The sequence below is a fragment of the Mastomys coucha genome, unplaced genomic scaffold, assembly GCF_008632895.1.
Source record: "Mastomys coucha isolate ucsf_1 unplaced genomic scaffold, UCSF_Mcou_1 pScaffold6, whole genome shotgun sequence".
Lineage (NCBI taxonomy): Eukaryota > Metazoa > Chordata > Mammalia > Rodentia > Muridae > Mastomys > Mastomys coucha.
This window is the reverse complement of record NW_022196912.1, coordinates 126,325,143-126,347,143: the sequence shown is the minus strand read 5'-3', so window position 1 is coordinate 126,347,143 and position 22,001 is coordinate 126,325,143. Positions and strand designations below refer to the sequence as shown.

Sequence of the window (22,001 nt, the reverse complement as noted above, 5' to 3'; positions counted from 1 at the left end):
CCCTTCCTCCTTTCTATCCTCACACCTACTGACCTGACTCACTGCCTCCCTCCTCTACTTGCTTCCACTCGCAAAGCCTTGGCAAAGGAGTCTGAACTGCAGATAGGTCTCCATCCTTCTCCGCCTTAGCCTTTAGCTGCTGGTCCCTTCCTGAGTAGGGTTTCCCCAAGCTGACTTAGCAATGCTCACGACCCCGGCCAGGCTTCCATGGCACACCTGCATCAATGCAGTCTGTCTGGCCTCGTCTAGTGTAGTGCTCAGTGTAGTGCCCGTCTACCAATCCTGCAGCTCCGGGTGCTGTCCGTGGTGCTGACCGCAGGCGCGCCCCACACTCGGCCGGTGCGCACGCGTCTGCACGCAACGCGAGAGACCCGCGGGCGCCGTCACTGCGCAGCCTCCCACGCGGCTCGGGCCAGGCCTGCGCGGCGCCGGAGACTCGCGGCCCGGCTTCTGGAGCGATCGCATCCCTGGCCGGTGGCCTCCCCAGCGGCTCCTCTCATCCTGGCACCACCATGGCGCTCAACAATTTCCTCTTTGCGCAGTGCGTCTGTTACTTTCTGGCCTTCTTGTTCAGCTTCGTGGTGGTGGTGCCATTGTCTGAGAACGGCCACGACTTTCGTGGCCGCTGCCTACTCTTTACCGAGGGTATGTGGCTGAGTGCCAACCTGACGATGCAGGGGCGGGAGCGCTTCACGGTGCAGGAGTGGGGCCCACCAGCTGCCTGCCGCTTCAGCCTGCTCGCCAGCCTCCTGTCACTGCTGCTGGCCGCTGCGCACGCATGGCGCACGCTCTTCTTCCTCTGCAAGGGACACGAGGGGTAAGTTTAGGCCATTCAGCAGCCCAGCGCAAAGAGATGCAACACTCACACGGCTCCTGGCACCTATCAGGTTCTCCTCTCCGGGGCCATGAGTCCCTCCAGCTCTCCTGCAGCCAAGGCCTGCAAGTGTCACTCTCAACCTCCTTACTTCTAAGCAGGCTGCCCTTTGTTTACACACAGGCCCAGCGGCTCTGAGGCTGTCTGTCGGACCCACATGACCTCTTTCTGTTCCCAGAGTGAGCATAGCTTCTGATTCCCAGCTCTGACCCCTTAGAGCACAGATGTTGCACTGTCATGGCTGTATGCTGTGCTCTCTGGCTCAGCTAGGCCACACTCCTTGGGACCTGGGACCATTTGCAATAGTCTTGGGCCTACACCCCTTTCCTGTGGGTGGGGGAAGGGACTACACTTTGGAAAGAGCAGGTAGTCTTCTATTCTTGCTACCTCTCTTGGGAAAAGATGACAGGATGTCTGGATTGCTCCTTAAGCTCACCTCTGGCACTCAGGCTTTGGCTGGAGGCATGTATGGTGTCTGTGTGTGTGTGGTGTGTCTGTCTATGTGTCTGTGTGTGTGTGTCTCTGTGTGTGTCTCTGTATGTGTCCCCGTGTGTGTGTGGTGTGTGTGTGTACTCTGTGTGTGTACTCTGTGTGTGTACTCTGTGTGTGTCTGTGTGTGTGTGTGTATCTGTGTGTGTGTCTGTGTGTCTGTGTGTGTATCTGTGTGTGTCTGTGTGTGTATACTATGTGTGTCTCTGTGTGTGTGTATACTGTGTGTGTCTGTGTGTGTCTGTGTGTGTGTATATACTGTGTGTGTCTGTGTGTGTCTGGTCTGTGTATGTGTGTATACTGTGTGTGTCTGTGTATGTGTGTATATTGTGTGTGTGTGTGTGTGTGTGTGTGGTGGTGAGTAGGATCCGCCTTCTGTTCCCTGTACCCGCAGAGTTTCTTCACCCTTTCCTGCTTTGTCACCTGGCTGAAGCCAGTGGAATGTGGTCATCTGGTATCCTCAGCCAACAACAATCAGGAGCCTACCCTCTTCCCTGGCTGAGGCTTCCTAGGTCCTGGACCGACAGTGCCCCTGCAATAGAGAGAGCATTCCACGTCCATCCCTCCCCATCCATGTTTTTAGTAGCTCCCTTGCAAGGAGGTGGGTGATAAACACAGCTCTCCGAGAACATAAGGATGCAGGAGGCTGGGTGAAGGGGATTCTTGCTACTGCCACAGATGAAAAGCTTGAGACAGTTAACATTCTCACCATCCTAGAGGCTGAGAGTCCAGAGTCAAAGTGTCCTTAGAGTTAGCACTAGAGAAGCTCTTTCCTACACTTCTATTCCTGCTGGCCCCAGCCTCCTGTGTGTTCCAGTCTCTGCCTCTTGCCAGTTTCTGACCCTGATTTTCCTAAGGGAAGATCAGGCAGCCGTATATATCCACAGGTAGCAAGGTTAGGACTTGGATGTGGCTCTGAAGAGATACCGTTCAGCTCACTATGGTAAGGTTCCAATGGGAGTTTATTGGAAGCCGGGGTTGGTCCTAAGAGCCTCCAGGTGATGTGGTCCAAACTCTTGGCTGTAGCATGAGGTTCTCTCTAGGGTGAGCTCATGTCAGCTGTGGGACAGAGTTTTGTCCCTCTTGAGGAGCATTCCTTGACCCTCAGTCTTTCATTGTTCAGATGAATTTGAGAGCTCTTGTCCCCAAACTGGGAGTCGCTTCACTGTATGCAGATTGGGGCAGGAGGGGGTACCCTGAGACAAGTGACGTGGCAGTGGTCAGTGGGAAGATAGCATGATTTGACTCCTCTGGCCTTCTGGGCTTTCCTGCAAGAGAGACAGCCTCATGGTGGACATGGTCTAGCCAGGTAGACCCAATGGAAGCTTCCTAGGAAGGACCCAGGTGTGTGGTCTGTGTATGGGACCACCAGAGGCTGGGGCACCAAATGGGAACATGAAGAGCTCCTGGGCTTGCAGGTGGGGATCTTGCTTACACAGGGTAGACTATTCTGCACAAATCAGGCTACAGACTCAGACCAGCATCACTAGACCGGGGGTTTCCAGGTACCCAGGTACCCAGGTACCCAGGGCTCCTTTCATGTGCATGCCCTGCTGAGGAATGGTTCAGGTTGACTGATGTACATATATATATATATATATATATATATATATATATATATACACACATATGTATATGTATGTGCATATATATATGTATACACACACACACACACACACACACACACACACACACACAGAGTGTGTCTGCCATGCTAACCGGGCTCTGGCTGCGGATGTATAGAGTTGCAGAGAGTAAGATGCCTTCCATCACACACTCAGCCAAGGCCTGTGGCAGGATTTAGGGGACTGTAGGTGACTTGACACATCGTAACACTTGGAAGAGATCTAAGCATGGTCTTGAGTCCACACTAGAGGCCAGGTCTGGGCACACTCTCTTCGGGGGTCTCTTATCCTGTGTTTTAGTTCTTGCTGCTCCCCTGTCTCTAACCACGAGTGGCCTGTGCTCAGGTTTCTATAGACTAGTACATGTGTCTAGCCTTGTCTTCTCCAGGGACATCTGACATAGAGAGTCCTGCTTTCCTACCAGGCATTATTGGCAAGGACCATGTGGCTGCCTGGCTGTTGTCCTTCATCCTGTACCCTATATGATCCAGGTGGCAGTGAGCCAACCGTGCCGTCAGTGCTTGCTAGAGCCCATGTTGTGGGACTGGGGCACAGCTCTGCTGAGCCACCCAAAGCTGTGGCTACCCATCACACCCAGGGGTGTGAGGCCAGAGCAGGCACACCAAGTGTTATAGAGCCTAGAGTGTAGGAGTCACCACACAATGACGAGGGACAGAAAGGTGTCTGAGCTGTGAGGTCTGCAGTTCCATGGCTGTAAAGCTGGCCCTACTTTGACTGTTAACTCATGACCTGGCCATGAGTTGAGTCAGCCCTTCAGTCCCCTGGGTACGGTTGGGTCTGCAGAGGCCAGCAACGGGTTAGGTGCCTTATGGAAAACAGTGATTCCAACGCAGTTACCAATCAGACTGCAGAGGCCAAGTGAGCAAGTATCAGGCCATCAGAGGGGATTCAGGAGTCTCAAAGGGGCAGGGCAGGCATTCACAGTGAGCTCCTGTGATAGACAAGGGCCTGCAGGGCCACAGGATATCCAGCCCATAGAGGATACCAGGCTTGTCAGTCCCGGGACTTCCAGGGCTTATCTGGCTATGTTCCAGGCATTCTCTGATTCTGAGATTAGGTGCCAATCCCAGAGGCCACTGAGGCGCCTTCCAGTCAGTCCTAGGGCAGAGTGTTACCCTGTAGCCTCTTCATGGGTGCTCTTGGTTGACTATATATTTCCTTATTTAGGGCATGTCTGTCATGCTAAGTGGGCTCTGGCAGCTGAGGCATAGAGGTGCAGAGAGGCAGAGTCCAGGGTAACATTGTAGAGGCCATTGTACCATTTTGTGAATGATCCCTGACACCTATAGTTTCAGGGACATCCCTCAGGGATAGGAGGGCCCAGGTGAGCTGCATGCCTAAGGCTTTGCTCAAGAGCAGCTCTTTGGGGTGGGGTTGGTTAGCAGTCTGTGAGTGACTGAAGAGTGAGCACTGGCTTAGCATAACCCATCTGCCTGCTCACACCTGTCGCTCAGCCTTCAAATTGCTCCCAGGGCTTCCCAGGATAGCTGTCGCCATGGAGACAGCACATCCAAGGCTGGGCACCCTGAGATGCAGTGAGAGGAAGATGGGTTAACCCTGTGTGTGCTGTGCCTTTCCACCCACTCTCCTGTGTTGGCCTGTCCTTGGAATGTGTGTTCAGGGACAGGGAGGGGTGGCATTCTAAACCCAGGAAACAGGATCCAGTGTGGTTTTGGGCACATGAAGTTCTTCAATGGTCTGGAAGGCTCAGCATATTACATTAAAAACAAAAACAAAAAATCAAACATATAGCTGGGCAGTGGTGGCACACACCTTTTAATCCCAGCACTTGGGAGGCAGAGGCAGGCGGATTTCTGAGTTTGAGGCCAGCCTGGTCTACAGAGTGAGTTCCAGGACAGCCAGGGCTACACAGAGAAACCCTGTCTTGAAAAACAAAACAACAACAAAAAAATCAAACATATACACAAACAAAAAAATCCAACCAACCAACCAAACACAGACAAACAAGCAAAACAAAACAACAACAATAACAAATCAAGAACTGGAGCCTTCTGCCTGTTGGTGACCCAGCTTAGTGGGATTTCAGCTAGGGCCAGAGCTCCTGTACTCAGATCTGCAGTATCAGCCTTACTTCAGGGTGTGGGCTACTAGGACTCCCTCCTCTGAAGGGATTCTAGCCAGATGTTGCAACGTGTGCATGCCCTGCACTGTCTAGAGATCTCAGAACGCTGCCCTAGCCCCTCAGAGAAAGACAGGATGTCATGCTGGGTTGTAGTAGGTCTCACTTTGCTGTCTGCCCCATCACCAGTGGTGGGAGGCAAGAGTTGGGATGCTGTCAGGGAATGTCTGGCACTGAGGACGCTGTGGGACAGGGACCTTGGAAAGATTGCAGGGAGCTATCCAGCAGAGGGAGGGACAGATGCCGCCTACAAGGCTCTGCCCCAAATCCTCATTTCTCAGCTGTCCTGTGAGATGGGTTTCTGTGCCTGGACAGCCCTGTGCCCTTGACTCTGCCCATGGACTTGGCTATGGCTGTTTTCCTTGGTGGGGACAACATAGCCAGAGTGGGCTCTGGGTGAGCATATATCAGTGTCTTAACTAGTTATAGCTGCAGGTGATCTCACGGAGGGCCTGGGAGGCCAGTGGGCCCTTCTTAGTCCAGGTCTGTCCTGAGACAGTAAAGGGTGGTCAGTGAGCACTCCAGGATACATGGGCTCGATGCTCACAGTTCATCACTCACACAAGTCTTTCCAGTGATCCATGGGAAGGGCTCTTAGAACTCAACTCAGAGGGAGAAAGCGAGGCTCGGATGGGCAGGTTTTGTTTTACAGCGTTTAGCTCATCCATCATGAAGGGAAGCAGGAACCCAAGCATGGAGGTGGATACTTCAGCAAAGGCTATGGAGGAACCCCATTTACTGCTTGTTCACCGGGGTTTTCTCAGTCTGCTTTTTATATAACCCAGGATCACCTGCCCAGGGGTGGCACTGCCCAGAGCAGGCTGGGCTCCCCATATCAATCCTCAGTTGCTGCCCAGCTGCTTGTTTTTAAGACCTATCTATCAGTTGCTCACCTTAAATCCACTTCTGCCACGACGTTTAGTGTCTGAGTACAATTGGCCTGGACCTGGCATCCAGCCCACCACAGGCTGGAGGTGGGCAGGGTCCTTAACTGGCTGCTGTGCTCTCTGCTGTGGACCGCCCACAGTTTGGAGACCCTGGAGAGTATGGTGGAGTGAGGTCTCCCACATACCCTCTTTCTCTTATATTATTTATTAATGGGAATATCAGGGGCCCCAATTATTAGTGGCACAAGTCAATTTCCAAAGCCTCCTATTATTTTTTTTTAAGATTTATTTATTTATTATATGTAAGTACACTGTAGCTGTTTTCAGACACTCCAGAAGAGGGCATCCAATCTCATGACAGATGGTTATGAGCCACCGTGTGGTTGCTGAGATTTGAACTCAGGACCTTCGGAAGAGCAGTCAGTGCTCTTAACCACTGAGCCATCTCTCCAGCCCAAAGCCTCTGATTATTATTGGTATTACTAAAAAGGAAGTTATAACACATGTGTGGGCGGCTAACAGTAACAGTATAAATTTGATTACCCCCTAGAAGTGCACCGGGCTGTCCTAGTTCAGCTCGGATTAGGATGCTTAGTGCCTCTCCTATTGTTCCTGCTCAAGCACCAAATAGTAAATATAGGGTACCAATATCTTTATGGCTGGTTGAAAATAGTCAACGGTTTATGAACATAGGTGAGATGGCTGAGTAAGCATTAGACTGTAGATCTAAACACAGGGGTTTGCGCCCCCCTCTTACCAAAGCCTTAAGGTGATAGTCATGTGGACCTGCAAATGCAAAGGTGTAGAGAAACACTCTACGAAGGCCTTGCCTGCTCTTCCTGACCGGCGGGAGAAGGAGACTGAAGCCAGAAATAGGGAATTTAGCTGTTAACTAAATTTTTGTAGGTTTAACTCCTCCTTATCTAGTCAAGGTCTTAGCTTAATTAAAGCAATTGATTTGCATTCAATAGATGTAGGATATAATCTTACAGTCCTTATCAGGAGTTAAACTTGTTTGTTTTCTTAGGGCTTGGACTGTTATAAAACGTGGGGCCGGGCTAATGTGTGACCTGGAGTCAGGCAGCAGAGGGCAAGAGAGGGGTCTCCTCTTGCTTGTACCCTTCTCTATGTAGGACTTAGAGGGCCTGGTGCTCACACCGTGGCATTTGGGATTTCTGTGTATTTGAGGGGACACAGATCCATAGCTGTGACATGGAGTGACTAAGTGAGTAGGTGGTGTTAGAAGGGCGTTTTGGACTCATGATCTTGAGTTCTTGACTTGGCCCTGATTCCCCGGTTCATCAATGGTGGCAAGTCTCCAACTCCCAGTCTACAAGAGAACAAGATGGATGCTCAGCATTGGAACATTTGCAGGGATGGCACCAGAGGAGATGGAAGTAGCCCTTGGAGCCCCATTCAGTCCCATCAGGGCCTCCGGTGCTCACTAGAAAACCCGGACATCCCCCCTCCCTGTTTCAAAGGGAGCTATTTGGGGTCAGACCTTGGGTGGCTCCTTCAGCATCCAATCTCTTGACTCCTCTGCAGCTCCTTCTTCTATGCCTTCCTGAACCTCCTGGTCAGTGCCTTTGTGGTCTTCCTGGTCTTCATTGCCAGCACCATCGTGAGTGTGGGATTCACTATGTGGTGTGACACCATCACTGAGAAGGGCTCCACACCCCACAGGTATGCCTCGCCCCTGCTTCAATCAGCCACCTACAAGACTCACCCCTTACCTGGGCCCCAAAATCTTTTTCTTCCTGAATCCCATTCTGAATCTGAGGTTTTGCACATCTGTGCCCCGCCCCCGCACCTGTTGCCTTGTTCCTAAGACCCACCCACTCAATGTCAGGCACCTCGTTGGTCTAGCAGCCTACAGCATCACACATGGAAGGTCCCTGTAGGCCGAGAGGCACTAGGTGGGACTCTGTGGTTGACACCACCTGGCTCACTTGCTAGCCTCAGCTCCCTCTGAAGCTAACTCCACTATGTGGCTGTGAAGTTAGTTTGTGGTTGGTGAGTAGAGACTGCCCTTGCGGTGTCCCCATGACACTTATGCAGGGACACTGTGCAATGTGCCTCAGGGGGCATCATGTCCATCTCAGACTGGGAACTTAAGGACTGACTAGACAGAACAGCTCATGACCGCAAGTGCCAGACAGACCCTGACAAGATAGCTGAGGCTGGCCCTTGTGAGCAGGGCCAGTTGGAAAGGTCTGCAGCTCCTCTTCTTTGAAGCCTGTCTTGCTCCACCCAACGAGCGGTCAAAGCTGACCCCCAGTGGAGTTCCTAGAGACATCTGTCCCTTTGAGGACTACCCCCTCTGTCTTAGGGTTATGATAGTGCAATGAAACACCCTGGCCAAAGCAGCTTGGGGAGGAAAGGGTTTATTCAGCTCATACTTCAATATCACAGTTCCTCATCAAAGAAGTCAAGATGTGGACTCAAGCAGGGCAGGAACCTGGAGGCAGGACCTGATGCAGAGGCCATTGGAGGGGTGCAGCTTATTGGCTTGCTCCTCTTGATCTGCTCAGCTTACTTTCTCACAGAACCAGGACCACCAGCCAGGAGTGGCCATGCCCACAATGGGCTGGACCATTTCCCACCAATCACTAATTAAGAAAATGCCTCACAGGATTGTCTGCAGCCTGGTCTTGTTGAAGCATTTTCTCAATTGAGGTTTCCACCTCTCATGACTTTAGCTTGTATCAGGTTGATCTAAGTTAAGACGCCACTCACTGTTTAAGGGAAGTATTCTCTGCTTCCTAGCCGGATACTCTGTTGCCCTTTGACTCGGGGGCTCAGGGGCTAACAAGTCACCAGCCACTTGGCTTCATGTTATTTTAGCTGCGAGGAGTTCCAGGAAACGGACTTGGAGCTGAACGTGGACAACTCTGCCTTCTACCATCAGTTTGCTATCGCCCAGGTAGGCGGGGTCCCGGGTAAGTAGGTGGGGTCTATCTCTGGCCGGAAGAGAATGGCTGTGTTGGGGATAGCATTGAGACCTCGACAGATAGAAGAGATTCGTGACCCCAGGCAAGAAAGCAGGCTCAAATATGGTGGGGCCATGCCGGGAAGGAGCAGGAGGAGATTTTCTAGGGAAATCCTAGGAAAGTTCTAGGAGGCACTGTAGGAGGGGGAGGTTGGGAGAGCGGGGTCTCTGAGCAGGTTTTTGGGGGCGGAGAGTTCCTGGATAGGGGAGGCAGGAGACAGGAGAAGGCAGGGGCAGACCGAGGAGTGAGCTCAGGGGCCAGAGAATAGAAAGTGCTGGTGGCTGGGAGGGAATGGGCGGGGTGGGGGGGATGGGAGGCAGGCAGGAAATACTAGAAATAGGGGCTAGATCTGTGGTTGCTAGTGGGGTAGATTCTGGTCTGGTTCCATTCAGGGAATGCTGGAGGGTCCCTAAGCCACTTGCTGCCTTTTCTGAGAGTGAAATGAGGTGTCTGTCCTAGGGAGAGCCCAGCCTCACCTCACTCTACCTTGCATGTGACTTTGGGGATCTCGAGGGTCCTAGGAAAGCTTTAGGATTTTCCTGTCCCCCGAAGACTTTGCATTTGTGCCCCAAACAGAGATGATGCAGGCTAGGGGCACCTAGGTGAGGCATGGACACCTGTCCCTTCCTACACTGCCTCTGGCTTTCATCCTCCATGCTCCATGCTGGCTTCTGGAGGCGCTGGTTTGTCAAACGCTAGGCTGAGATGATTCTTGTCATTGCCAATGCCCTTGAAGTCCAAAGTTCTTTGCAGAAATGAGCTGAAACGGTCAAAGAGACCTTCACGCCAACTTTAGCTTAAGATACTTTAGGACTAATTTGGACCAATTAGACAGAGGCGTGCGTGGGCAGTCTGAGGACCAGCTCGCTCAGATGAGAATCGGTTTGATGCAGATGGACCTGGAGCTGATTACATTGTTTCTCCTTCAGCTGTTTGGAAACAGCAGATAAAGGTCAATTCTTTTCCCCTGACTAGAGGGGCTCCCTGATCTATAGACTCTATTCCTTAGAGCCCAGAGTCGTGGTGGGAGGAGAGTTCTGCCCAGGTCCTGCTCCTCCTTAAGGAACCTCACCAGTTAAGGTCAAGTCCCCCAAGCCTCTGCTGGGTTCTTGTGGGTATAGGACATAATGATCACTGCAGAGAATAAGCCAAATGAGGGTGTGCATGGGCTCTCAGGTCCCTCCCCGTCCCCGCAGAGCTAGAGAGAGGAGGTGAGTGCTGAGCACACTGGGCAATGAGCCCTCTCCCCGCACCCCCCCCGCCCCCCCGACACTGCTTTGCTTTCTGTGCAGTTTGGACTGTGGGCCTCCTGGCTGGCCTGGCTGGCCATCACCACACTGGCTTTCCTGAAGGTTTATCACAACTACCGCCAGGAGGACCTGTTGGACAGCCTGGTTCATGAGAAGGAGCTTCTGCTGGCCAGGCCCACCTCCCGCACCTCCTTTCAGGGGGAGAAAAGTGCTGTCATCTAGGCCAGGCAAGGGCAGCCCCCTTTCCTGAGGCCCACATGAGGGGGGAGCCTGGGGACCCACCCAGGCTGGCCAACACAGCTCTGCATATGTCTCTTGACCCCGCCCACCATGAAAAGAGCACCCGAGTTCCCATGGCAAGCCTGACAGTGATGGGGCAGAGACCAGAGACTGGGGTGGGGGGGGGGTGACTTCCAGCTTCCAGTCCTGGCCTTGGTTAGTGTGATGCATACTCCTTCACTCATCTGATCATTTGTCCATATATGTGCATGTGTGGGAACACGCGTGTGGATGGGAATATGACTGCAGAACCGAGGTGACAGTGCCAGGTTAGCAGCCTTTGCACCACCTCAGGCTCCAGCACACCTGAGTCCATGCCCCTCCCATAAGGGGCTGACTTCCCATCCTACAGCACTCAGCCAAGGTCCCCAGAAGGCACCGGGGAAGGCGGCAGGTGGAGGACCCTGGGCTGGGCTCTGTCCCCTGCTCTGAGAGGACATCTTGGGCTGCTTGGCTGTGGTGGGAGAGTTCTGCTCTCTTCCTTGGAAGCTTTCTAGGTGGCATGGTTCTCTGTATCGAGAGGGTGAGGCCCCCATGGCAGAAGAGGCCCAGCCCATCTGGATCTCAGTGAGTGCATTCCGTGTTTCTGGCCCTAGTCTGAAGTTGTGCTCCAATGCTGTCCCCTATTTCCAAGCAAGGTGATCCTGACCTGGGTCCAAGTGCAGTGTCCACCAGTGGCTGGTGTTTTTCCAGGTGGAAGGCACTAGCTTCCAGGTTCACTGTGAGGAGCCTGTGTATGTTGGAGGGTCAGTTGGGCCCTAAAAATTGAAGCCAGCAAGGGTGGTCAGGGTGCTGTGCAAGGGGGTGGCTATCTGAGGAGGGCAGGGTCAGGCCGACTGACACTCAGCCTTCTCTGAGGGCGTTGGATGTTGGTGTCCCAGGGACTCCTGGGGAAGGGCCTCTGGCCTAGGAGTGTTGGCAGGACCCGTTGGCGGCAGGGTGTCTGTCCAAGAGAGGTCTTATGGCATGGATGGCAAGAGGCAGGCAGAGGCTGCAGAGTGGTTCCCAGGTTGCCTACCAGATGCCTCTGCTCCTGTCCAGCCTGCTACAGGGAAGTCCTGGTTTCAGTATTCCGGGTGAGGCTGATAGTGATGAGTCCTACGCCTCCATGTGTCTGATCCTCAAGTCAAAATAAAATAAAGACGAAACATCTGAGATGCTGTGTGGATGAGGTGTCTGTGTCTTTGCTAGCCAGCCAGTCTGCTCTGGCCCCCACTTCTGGTCCCCACCACCTCCCCACTGGCTTTAACTGTTTAGGATTTAAACAATCTGTTTGATTCCAGGGCTCATGGGGTGATCCTTCATGCCTGTGCATTGTAAGGAGTTTGACTCTTGCAGCTCCCCCCACCATTCTTACACACCCCGACCCCGGGCATGAGGATGGGTTTTGGTGACACCTCTGGGTCACATACATCTCTGTGTATGTCTTTGAACATTTATTCTAAGACAAAATAAGACTGGGGATGTGGCAGTGGCAGACCCTTGGCAGAGCTGTGCTGGGCCCGCACTGTAAAAAAATGAAACAAAGAAACTTGAAACCCAGACCTAGTTGGGACTGTTTTGTGGCCCTTACAGAGTGAGCGGGGCATACTTTCTTCTGTGGCCTTTGCAGCAAATGCTGGCTATGAGGTGGGAAGACCTGGCTCTCCATTGTAAAACATGGAGTGACAAATCCCCCTCCTGAAGGGCATCCACCATCAGAAGCAGGGATGGAAGGGTGGTCTGGAGGTCTGTCATCTCACTTCTAAGTGTCTGTTTCCATATCTGGAATACAGGCCAGTAACGAGCCTGTCTTTGACGAGGGTAGGATGAGATGGAGTGAGTCATGGGGTAGCTGGACTGGTGCAGGCAACAGTAACCATGATGATGGCCAGTCCTGGTGAGTGGCTTTCCAGGCTGGTCCTTTTTAGACCACTTCTAGAAGCTTTCTAAAGAAGGGTTTCTCTTCACTGGGTTCTCAGCTACTGTGCTCTCAAATTTTGTATCTGGAGACCACTATATAGGGCACCTGAAGGCCAGACGGGGGCAGACTGCACCTCAGTGATCTGGGAATCTTGGCATGTCTTGCCAGGGAGGATGTGGTCTTGGAGGCATGGTAGGTCCCCCGACTTCTCGTGCATGAAAACTGCAAGGGGCCTGTGGGCTGTGGGGGCGAGTGGGTGGAGGGGTAAGGGTGTGCTCTGGCACCTAGATGAACGTGCTTGGAGCCAGAGGAATTCCTCAACAAGTGTCTCGTCCTGTTCATTTTGTAATAATCCTGAGGTTGAAGAGGCTGCAGGCATTTTAATATGGGATCTCTGACTGGATCTCTGTCTGCCCACATAAGTAGAGGGGTACCTTAGGAGGACAACCCCAAGTCTCACCCTGGCTCCCAAATCTTGCACATTTGTTTGTTCCAGGGTGGTGCAGGGTCCCCCTGGTGGATCCTCCTGATTTCCCACTGGGCCTCCCTGCTGTGCTCAGGGCTCCCCCTCCAGGCAGGTCCAGGATGTCCTGAAGCTGTAGCTATGCTTGCTTCCCTTTGCCTTTCAACAGGACTGACAGAACAGTGTTTACAGAGGTTCAGGACACTCACAGGTCCTGCAGCTGGTGGGCAGGCCTGATACCTTTGGGCTTGTGTGTGACCCCGGATGTAGGACCTTGGTGCCACACTTTTGTTCTGAGAGCAACTGTGTTCAGAGCTGGACTCTGTTCCCACGCCACAGTGACCCCTGATGGATCTTGGCCTGAAATAGAGGAATTCAGACAGACCTGGGCTCAGAGAAAAGGACCACGATGCTCATGGGCTCCATGATCTGCAGAGGGAGGCACCCACTCTCCTGATGGTGTGGCAAAAGCTGGGCCCAGCCCTCAAAGCAGCAGGAGCTTGAGGCTTGCCTTCCCACATGCCCCTCAGAGGCAGGGGATGCTCACTCTCAAAGAGCTTTGTATGGTGATATCCAGGCTATGGCTCCCAAGATGGAGGGCTGGGCAGAAACATAGGAATCCCCAGCTATGATGGTCAAGTTCTTTCTCAGATTCAGTCTTAAAATCCCAAGATCCCAGCCTGTGCTGACTGGAGTAGGAGGTACCTGTAGCGTCAAGCCAGAGCCTCCCTCTTTTCTCTCTAAAACCTCTACAGCAGCCTCTTGGAGTTCCTGGGTTTGTCAAGCATTAGCTAGCAGAGCTCTGTCCTGGGGCTTGCCTTAGTGCCTAGGCTCCCCCAGCATGCAACAATCCCCAAAACTCCGGGACCCCGAACAGCATCCACCTCTAGTGCTCTCCAGAGGTGACATCGCCATTTAGCCACGTGTCAGAGCTACAGGAGGCAGTGCCAATAGGCAAGGACCATATGCCACAGGCGCAAGATTAGGATGAGGAGCTGAGCCCAGAGGTCTTCCAAGGCTTCTGTGATACGTTTGGCCTGGCCACAGTACAGGCCCAGCACCACTCCAAGCAGAACGCACAGAGTCAGCCACAGGAAGAGGGAGCCGCTGCAGGATGCTGGCTGGAGTGGAGAGCCACGGTGGGAAGCTGGCTGGCTGGGGACTGTAGGAGGGTGACAGGTCAGTCCAGCAGCCCCCCAGTGAGGCCCTGCAAAGTGCACCCTCTGCTGATGGGGCTGATGTGGAGGGAGACTTGAGTTGTCAGGCTGTAGTTGTCAACTTGTAGATGATGGCCAACTTGTAGTTGGCCATCGAGGTGATGGTCAGGTAGGGTTCTGGGGTGAGTCTTACGGAATCTGTGGGACATGGACACTTGTCCTCCCCTGCTAAGGAAGACTGAACCCATCTAGGGGTGCTCCTGCCCACCCACATGTGAGGTACCTGGGGTATGGCCCTGTAGGGATGGGGTCACTTCTAGGGCAGTCAGGGGAGACTGAGTCAGGGTCTAAAGTGGCTGGGATGTGGGGACAGGGGTGTGCTTGAGGCTGTGTCTGGTTCTGCCCTGTGGAGGTGGAGGCCCAGGACCTGTTGGCCGATGGGGCTCATCCTCAGAACTCACCCTTGATGGCAGCTGTCGTGTCCTTGTGGGCAATGTCTGGAAAGGAGATCACAGATGGTTTAGTCAGGGAACAAGCTTCCCCACACCACCGTACGAAGGTACTGAGACAAGCCTCGCTGGCCTGGCCTGGGAAATGAGAAACCCAGAACCTGGCCTCTCCTTAGAGGGTAGTGATAGAGAGGCCACAACCACATTCTCCTCTGCTGGCTGCTGTCCCACTGACCATGGCCCATCCCCATGACCCCATTTACAGGTTTACTGGGGCTCTGTCTGGGAAGACAGAATAAGGAATAGATGGCCCCAGATGATGCCTTCGTTGCAAGGGCACCTGTCCACCCACCCAACTCAGACCCTCACATCAAAGCCGCTGGCCCCTCTTACAGTGGACAGCCACTTCCAGGGGCTCTCGGAACCGCACATGCCTTGAAGTTCTCTGTGGCTCACCCCTGTGGCATCCACATTCTTGCCGTCTGGATCTCAAGATAGAGGGAGGGCACTTCCTGTCACCATCCTAGGGTGGGTATGGGGAACAGATGACTGTGAGCCCTTCCTGCTCGAGACTGGCATCCTGGGCTATGGTGCCTACAGACTGCTCTGGGTTTAGTGAAGAGGACCTGCTGTGGAGGAGCAGAGAGGAGCATGGAGACCCCAGGACCCGCCACCAACCTCCCAAGCTCCTATACTGCAGCTCCACAGAATGAAGCCTGGACGGTTTGGAGTGAGCTGAGTACCTGGAGTCCTATGCTTCATCCCGGGCTCTGTCCCCCTGCCAGTCCCAGGGGTTCTGAGGGAAGGTCTCCACACATCAGCAGTAGACTACGGATGCCAGAGATAACCCTAGCAACTGAAGACAGCTTGTACACAACCACACTGAAGCCTGGGAATACTGTTCAGAGGCCACAGGGCCCAGGCATTGAGAACCCAGTGGCCAGGGAACATGAATGGCAAGGACCAGGTACAGAGCTCAAACACCTGCCCTGCCCCATGTGCTTGGCTTGAGACACACCTGGCCTCTGACGCAGTCCCTTGGATTGGGGTTGCCAGGCAACTCAGACCTGGCCTTGCAGCCTCAGTGATTGTTGGGTCCTCTGAGAGGAAATATACCTCTCTGCTCCCCTCAACTTCTCTACATTAGCCCAGATGCCAGGCTATTGTTCAGATCCCAGTAGGGATTGCGAGGGGTAACCTGGGACTTAGGGAAGGGTCCTTGGTTTAGGGACCAGAGTGTGTAAGTACCCTCGAGTGGGGCCCCAGGCCGAAGTAGTAGCCAGAGCTGATTGATGGCTATGGTCAGCCTGCAGGTTAGGATCTATCCTATATGAAAATCCCCCTCCCTTCACCTAGCTTGCACTTCAGGGTGACTGGCAGGTAGAGAAAGGCAGCACTCACACGCTACATGCCCAGGGGCTACCTTCCTACCCTGCTCCAGTCACCCTGGGGCACCAGCTCCTGTGAACCTCAGGGTCTTCATCTACAACTTGGGACAGCAGGCTGTTGGGGGGACAAAGCACAGTGGAGCCATTCTTAAGTTGCCTCTGGCGGGGCACTGGAGTGTGCGCCACTTGCTGAGTCGCTCTGGGGGTCTGCCCTGCTCCACTCATGGCTGCCTGTGCTAAGGCTAGCCCAGTATATCATGGTCTCTTCCTCGGCTTGGCAGCAAGCTTAGGGTCAACAGAGCTTCGGTGTCAGAGGTCTAGGCTCCCTCCTATTCAGAAGCCCTCTCTTGCTCCTTGAATCTCTCCCCGATCCTGTCTTCTTGCTTACTCCTGGACTGAGCTGCTGCCAGCCTCTGCCAGCTGTGTCTGTGCCCTTCTCGTTGCTGACATCTCATCCCTAAGCTAACCAGCTCTTCAGCTATCCATGGCTCTCCTTTCCCTCCCCATTTCTACCCAGCATCCTCCTCTGTCCCTCCAACTTCTTCAGTCTGATTATCATATCTCTGTCCTCCCCTGCTGTGGCCCCTGGACTGGTGCAGAACAGAGCCTGGACTCATACCTCCACCATCTTCTCGTGCCCTTGGCTGTGTTAGGCCACACCTGGTGCTTTGGCAAAACCAAATCCTTCAAAAATAGGACCATTTCCCTGCCTCTCACCCAGCTCCAGGCCATATCCCAGAGTTCCAGTGACAGAGGGTAAGGTCCTTAAGAGCAAGGACAGGGATCCTGTCTGTCCCTCTGGTCCCCCCTCTCTCCCTACTCCCAGCAGCGGCCCACGTCTCCAGAGTTAGTGTCTCAGGCTGTGTGGCCTTACCTTCTCAGTCCTGGGAGGCTGTGAGCCCCACGTGGTCCCCTCATTCTCTCTGGCTGCATGGCATGTCCGCGGGTGGGAATTAGAGCGAGAGAGTCGAGCTGCAGACCTCATTTACTGGAACATGGTCCTATGATAAGAAAGACGTTATTTATTGGGCAAGCCACACACGCAGAGATAAAGATAAAAGGATGAGAAAATTCCTCCCTAGCAGCCTGGCGAGCTTCCCCAGCCCACATCTTTCTCACAGACCCGTAGACACCAGCTTCCCTCTGTAGGGCCCACAGCACAGATAAATCCCATGCCCTGCCAACTCTAAAGCCTTGCTGTCAGCAATTTCCTCTGCAGGCGTAGTCTTCATAATTACCACCTTTGACGGCTGTGTAATATTCCTTTGGGCTGATGCCCTGAGATTTACAGCCACCCACCCACTGGCATGGGCTACTCAGGAAGGTTGCAGTTTATTGCAGGAGTTTGTAGCGCTCTGAGATTGTTGATAAGGTTGCAGTAAACACTTCTGTCAGTATGATAAGCCCCACAGCGGAGACACTGGGAGCGCATGACAGCAGAAGCTCTTCAGGAAGGTATGCTGCCTCGAGTTAGCCTTTGTGTTGGGTAGAGAGGGGCACGGTATAGCCCAATCCATTTGTCTCTGTTCTTTGTCTTTTCCTCTGTGTCTCTGGCCCTATCTGTTTCTGTTTCTGACCATCTCTGCCAGTCTCCCCGTCTGTGTCTCCCTTTCTCTGCATCTCTATCTCAGAATCCATCTCTCTCCCCTCTCACATTTGGGTGAAGTGGTGTCTCCTCTGCATGTGGAGCAATGGCCCTTTCCCTCCTCCACTCCCCACAGCAGCCCACTGTGATTATTTCCCACAGCTCCAGCCATGACTTCTGGTCCCTCCTGTCCTCTTGATGCAGACCCAGCTTGGAGACTGCCAGGTACGAGACCACCATCCTCCTTCTTGGTAGAGACATAGAGGCCAGAGGGAAAGGAGGTATCCTCCAGGGCTGCAGGCAGGAAAATCTCCTTCCCTCCCCTGTTGGAAGGGTCACTGTGGGGCAAATGTCTTCCTTCACACCACCGAGATTCTCCCAGGTCTCTGGCCTGGAGCTCTTAGTGGGCATCACTACCCCCTTGAAATGAGGCAAATGACAGTTCCAAGGGACATGGCTCTGTCTCCCATAGACTTTCCACAAGGCTTGCCCTTGAAGACTGAGAGGAGACAAGAGTGAGGCGCTTGGCCTGACTCCAAGGTCTCCCCAGAAATGACTGCTTTGAAGGTTAACCCAGTGTGGCCTGTATACAGTCTTCCATAGAGGATAGCAGAATGGCTAGTCTCATGCTCAGCGGGCACAGATAAAGCAGGTGGCTGAGTCCCTGTTAAGGATGTCAGCCTGGATGCATTCGCACGACTCAGTTACTTCAGAAGGGGGTACATTCTCCTATCACAGCATCAGGCTATTGCAGTGTGGTAGAGAAGGGGCAGGCCGGCTGGCCTCAGGGAGCAGAAGGAGGAGGGAGGGGGAGGGAGGGGGAGGAAGGGAGGGGAAGGAGGGAGGGAAGGCTCATTCTCCAGGCTCATGCTTGGGGAAGCTACCGCCTCTCACACTTGGCCTTGCTGCTGATCCTCACGCTGTGGGTCTTGGTGGTGGCCAGGGTCTGCTGAGGGACTGTGAGACAATCTGCGTGAGTGCTTTTAAACAGCTACTTAACTTACTTTATTTTATGTGTGTGAGGCTTTGCCTGCAATGTATGTATGTGTACCATGTGCGAGCAGGTTGCTCACGGAGGTCAGAAAAGGATATTAGATCCTATGGATGGTAGTGAGCCACCATGGTGCTAGGGACTACCACCTCTGCAAAAGCAGCAAGTCTCCGAACTACTGAGCCATCTTTCTAGACCCATGTGTGTGTGTGTGTGTGTGTGTGTGTGTGCATGTATGTTTGTACACATATAACAGCATGCATATATGTATATGTATATATATGCATATATATGTGGCTATGCATATCAGTGTGAATGTGCGTACACGGGATTGTATGACATATGAGAGGACACATGTTTGTGTGAGCGTGAATCATGTGAGTATGGACCTGTGGAGAGCCCATGTGTACATGTAACTGTGTGGCTTGTGTCTGCTAGTATGTGAGACTGTGCATATGTGTGTGATTTGTACACATACAAGTATTTTTGCACATTTATGTGTGTTCCTGAATCATGTGTGTCTATGGTGTGTATGTATGTGGTGTGTGTATGTGCATGTGTGTATGTGTGCAAATGTGTGTGGTGTGTGTGTATGAGGTATATGTGAATGTGAGTGTGTTGTGTGTGAATATGTATGTAGTATGTGTATGTGGTGTACATGTGTAAATGTGTGGTAGGTATACATGTAAATATGTGTGTGAATGTATATATATATGTAAGTGTATGTATGAGCGTGTATGAGTCTGTGGCATGTGTGTATGTATGGTATATATGTGTGATGTGAATGTGTATATGAGTATATTGTGAGTGTGTATGAGAGAATGTGTGAGTGTGTGTGGTATATGAGTATGTGGTGTGCAAGTGTAAATGTGTGAATGTTTGATGTGTGAGTCTGTGGTGTGTATAAATGTGTGGTGTGTGTGGTATTTCTGTCTTGGATCTTATTTTTGTGGCCTCATCAAGTAGAGAGAGGTCTCTGGCTTTTACACTCCCATCAAGTGTCCAGAGAGATGTATCTTTGGCTCACATAGTAGACACAGGCAAGCCTGCTGGTATCCCCTCCCGCTAGCCCCAGAGCAGAGGCCTTGGCCCCAGCAGGGACAGGCCGTAACTCGAGTGCATTTTCTCAGAGGCTGGCTCGTGACAGATGGGTGATAAAGGGCGGAAAATAGTTCCAGGAGCCTGGGGCCTGTGGAGTGTCATGGCTACACCATGCTGGTAAGGGAGGGGTTGGTATCTAGGGCTGTGTCCTTCACTTAGGGAAACAACCCAGCAGCTGTCCCCACTTAGTGTCAAGGCCCAGTTATTCTAGTCCAGGGGCAAGCAAGGAACACTGTGCTGCCAGAAGAGGGGAATCCAGACCCAGGTAAAGAATGCCAGCAGCCAGGTGTCAGAGCCAAGCTGGATGTTGTACCCTTAAGTCCAGGCAGGTGAGCGGTGCATACAGACAGCCCCAGAGAGAGGGATCTGTCTGGAAGTCGGCCCTGGTGGCTTGAACTGGTGACTCTGGAGCTCCCGTTTCTTTATTAGATCCCAGATCTCACCAAAGCCCCAGCCTGAAGGTCCTCTAGAGTCTAGCTTTTATACTGTCTTCCAGGGTCTGTCCAAACCCCCTCCCCTATCTTGAAGTTTCTGAGAGTCAACAGTGACACCCTCCATGCCACATCCTGTTCACCAGCCTGGCTGTACCTTTGATCTTGCCATCTCCCTCCTCATACACCTCCACGGTCCGTGATGTGTCTTGGGAAGTCTCTGGGGTGGGCATCGTGCCAAGGGCAACAGCTGGCACATGAGTAATTTCAGCACCCTACCATCCTCATACAGGGAAGGCCCTTCCTTCCTCGGCTCTGGACAGTGGCTGGCACTGTGCTTGGCTGCTGTGGCTGACCCCTGTGCTATGCTGGGGACCTGGAGGGACAGGGTGTCCTCACGTCTGATCAGTACTGGATCTCTTGGCTGTCTTGCTGCAAAACCACCTCTTCTGGAGACACCCTGGAGGGACTGAAGGTGGTCCAGGGTGCTGGGAAGCCAGAGCCTCTATGGGGCTTCCCTTGCATGCACACACAGACACATGGGTCCATGCGCATGAACACACACTCTCTCCCTCACTCACTCTCACACATGCACACCAAGACCAGCCCCACCTGGCTCCTGTGTCCTGCGAGTGCTTGCCCACCTGCCTTGTCTTGCGTTCGTTCGGCTGCCTCTTAGAGCGCTGCACAGGGCGGGAACCCGAGCTGTTGCACACAGAGCAGCCGGGAAGTTTCCATTACAGTGACGTGGGGGCAGTGGCCTCACTAGCCCTGAAGTGGGGGCCGTGGCCTCAGCCTTCAAGGCTGGCAGCCTGTTGGCTACTAGTCAGCTGGATCTATAGGAGGGCTGTTGTACACACCGAGAGTTGAGTCTAGTCCCAGCAGCTTGACCACAGGCCTCCAGAGGGGCGCAGAGAAGGCAGAGGCTGCTGTAGGCTGTCCCCCTTCCCAGCTGGAGAGGAAACAGGAAGCTGTGGACACTCCCTCCCCTGCTCACCTCCCTGGGAGGCAGCCTGCAGACTAGGAAGGCAGCGGGGAGGTGGGGGGGATCCCTGGAAGGGCTGGTGTTCCTAACCCCATGGTCCAGCCAGGAATAGTCTGGAAGCTCTCCAGATACCAAACATTCCTGACTTAGGTGAGAGGGAGTGTTCTCAGGAAGGCTCCCAAGTAGGCTGCCAGCGTTACTCACATACCCCTGGCCAAGGACCCAGGAGCAGGAGCAGGAGCAGGCACTGACTTCATGCCCCTCTCCCCCGGAGCGGGGAGGGCTTTGTTCTTGCTGCACAGCTCAGTTGTGTTGATGAGGTTAGGGGGAGCCTCAGAGTGAAGCAGGGTTGACCTAGACCCTGAAAGCCTTAGCTGAACAGTGTGGACCCTCCCCCAAGCAGGACCCAGACTAAGGTGAACACAGTGGGTTTCGAGTCATTCGCCAGCTTCCAGGTACTGGGCAGGTCAGCCTAATGGGACATGCCTATGCAGGGAAGCCTGACTGTGGCATACTGATTGAGCTCCATGCTGCCCCTGGAACATGCCGGTCCCGTGCTCTGTCCAATGCAGCACTGTCTGTGTGGCCAGAGGCCAGCCCTCCAGCATCTAGGTTTGAACCGGTCACTCCCCTGTCCCTAGGCCTGAGCCTAGGAGCACCAGGTGCCTGGGTTGAGACTGAGCTTCTCCTCAACTCCCAGTACACAGATGTCATTCCGGTTTTACCAGCTGCTGCAGCTGATCTGCCACCATTCCCACTTCGGGAAGCCCCTCAGACCTTGTGCAAGGGAATCATGGCCACCCATGCCCAAGAGTATCCATGGGGACTTGTGTGATCTCTGCTCAGACTGCGTTCGTACTGTAGCCCGCCACTTGGCTCGCTGCCTTGAGGGCACCTGTCCCTGGAAATCTTGATCCCAAGAAGGAATGGTCACTCAGATCAGGTCCCCAGAGCTGTTACTCACCTGGAGTCTCCTGGGTCCACAAAGGAAGA

General features: G+C 53.4%; 2 protein-coding genes across 6 annotated transcripts; one reads left to right on the top strand and one right to left on the bottom strand.

Annotated features, from left to right (window-relative positions):
• The first annotated feature begins 350 nt into the window (after positions 1 to 350).
• On the top strand, positions 351 to 11,710 carry Tmem179 (transmembrane protein 179). The gene is made up of 4 exons (XM_031356481.1): positions 351 to 817; positions 7,582 to 7,719; positions 8,881 to 8,959; positions 10,319 to 11,710. The coding sequence occupies exons 1-4, from the start codon at positions 513 to 515 to the stop codon at positions 10,496 to 10,498; spliced, it is 702 nt and encodes a 233-aa protein (XP_031212341.1). The 5' UTR covers positions 351 to 512; the 3' UTR covers positions 10,499 to 11,710.
• CUNH14orf180 (chromosome unknown C14orf180 homolog) lies at positions 11,563 to 21,010 on the bottom strand. Of its 5 annotated transcripts, none has more exons than XM_031356485.1 (6): positions 20,636 to 21,005; positions 16,790 to 16,916; positions 14,921 to 15,050; positions 14,540 to 14,575; positions 13,162 to 13,281; positions 11,563 to 11,675 (listed from the first exon to the last, which is right to left on the bottom strand). In XM_031356485.1, the coding sequence occupies exons 2-6, from the start codon at positions 16,898 to 16,900 to the stop codon at positions 11,620 to 11,622; spliced, it is 453 nt and encodes a 150-aa protein (XP_031212345.1). In that variant the 5' UTR covers positions 16,901 to 16,916; positions 20,636 to 21,005; the 3' UTR covers positions 11,563 to 11,619. The 5 variants fall into 5 exon arrangements, with proteins under 5 accessions (XP_031212345.1, XP_031212344.1, XP_031212346.1 ...); XM_031356484.1 differs by lacking the exon at positions 11,563 to 11,675 and adding an exon at positions 13,806 to 14,083 and having other exon boundaries at positions 11,968 to 13,281; positions 20,636 to 21,000; XM_031356486.1 differs by lacking the exon at positions 11,563 to 11,675 and having other exon boundaries at positions 11,968 to 14,083; positions 14,984 to 15,050; positions 20,636 to 21,010.
• Between the last annotated feature and the right edge of the window lie 991 nt (positions 21,011 to 22,001).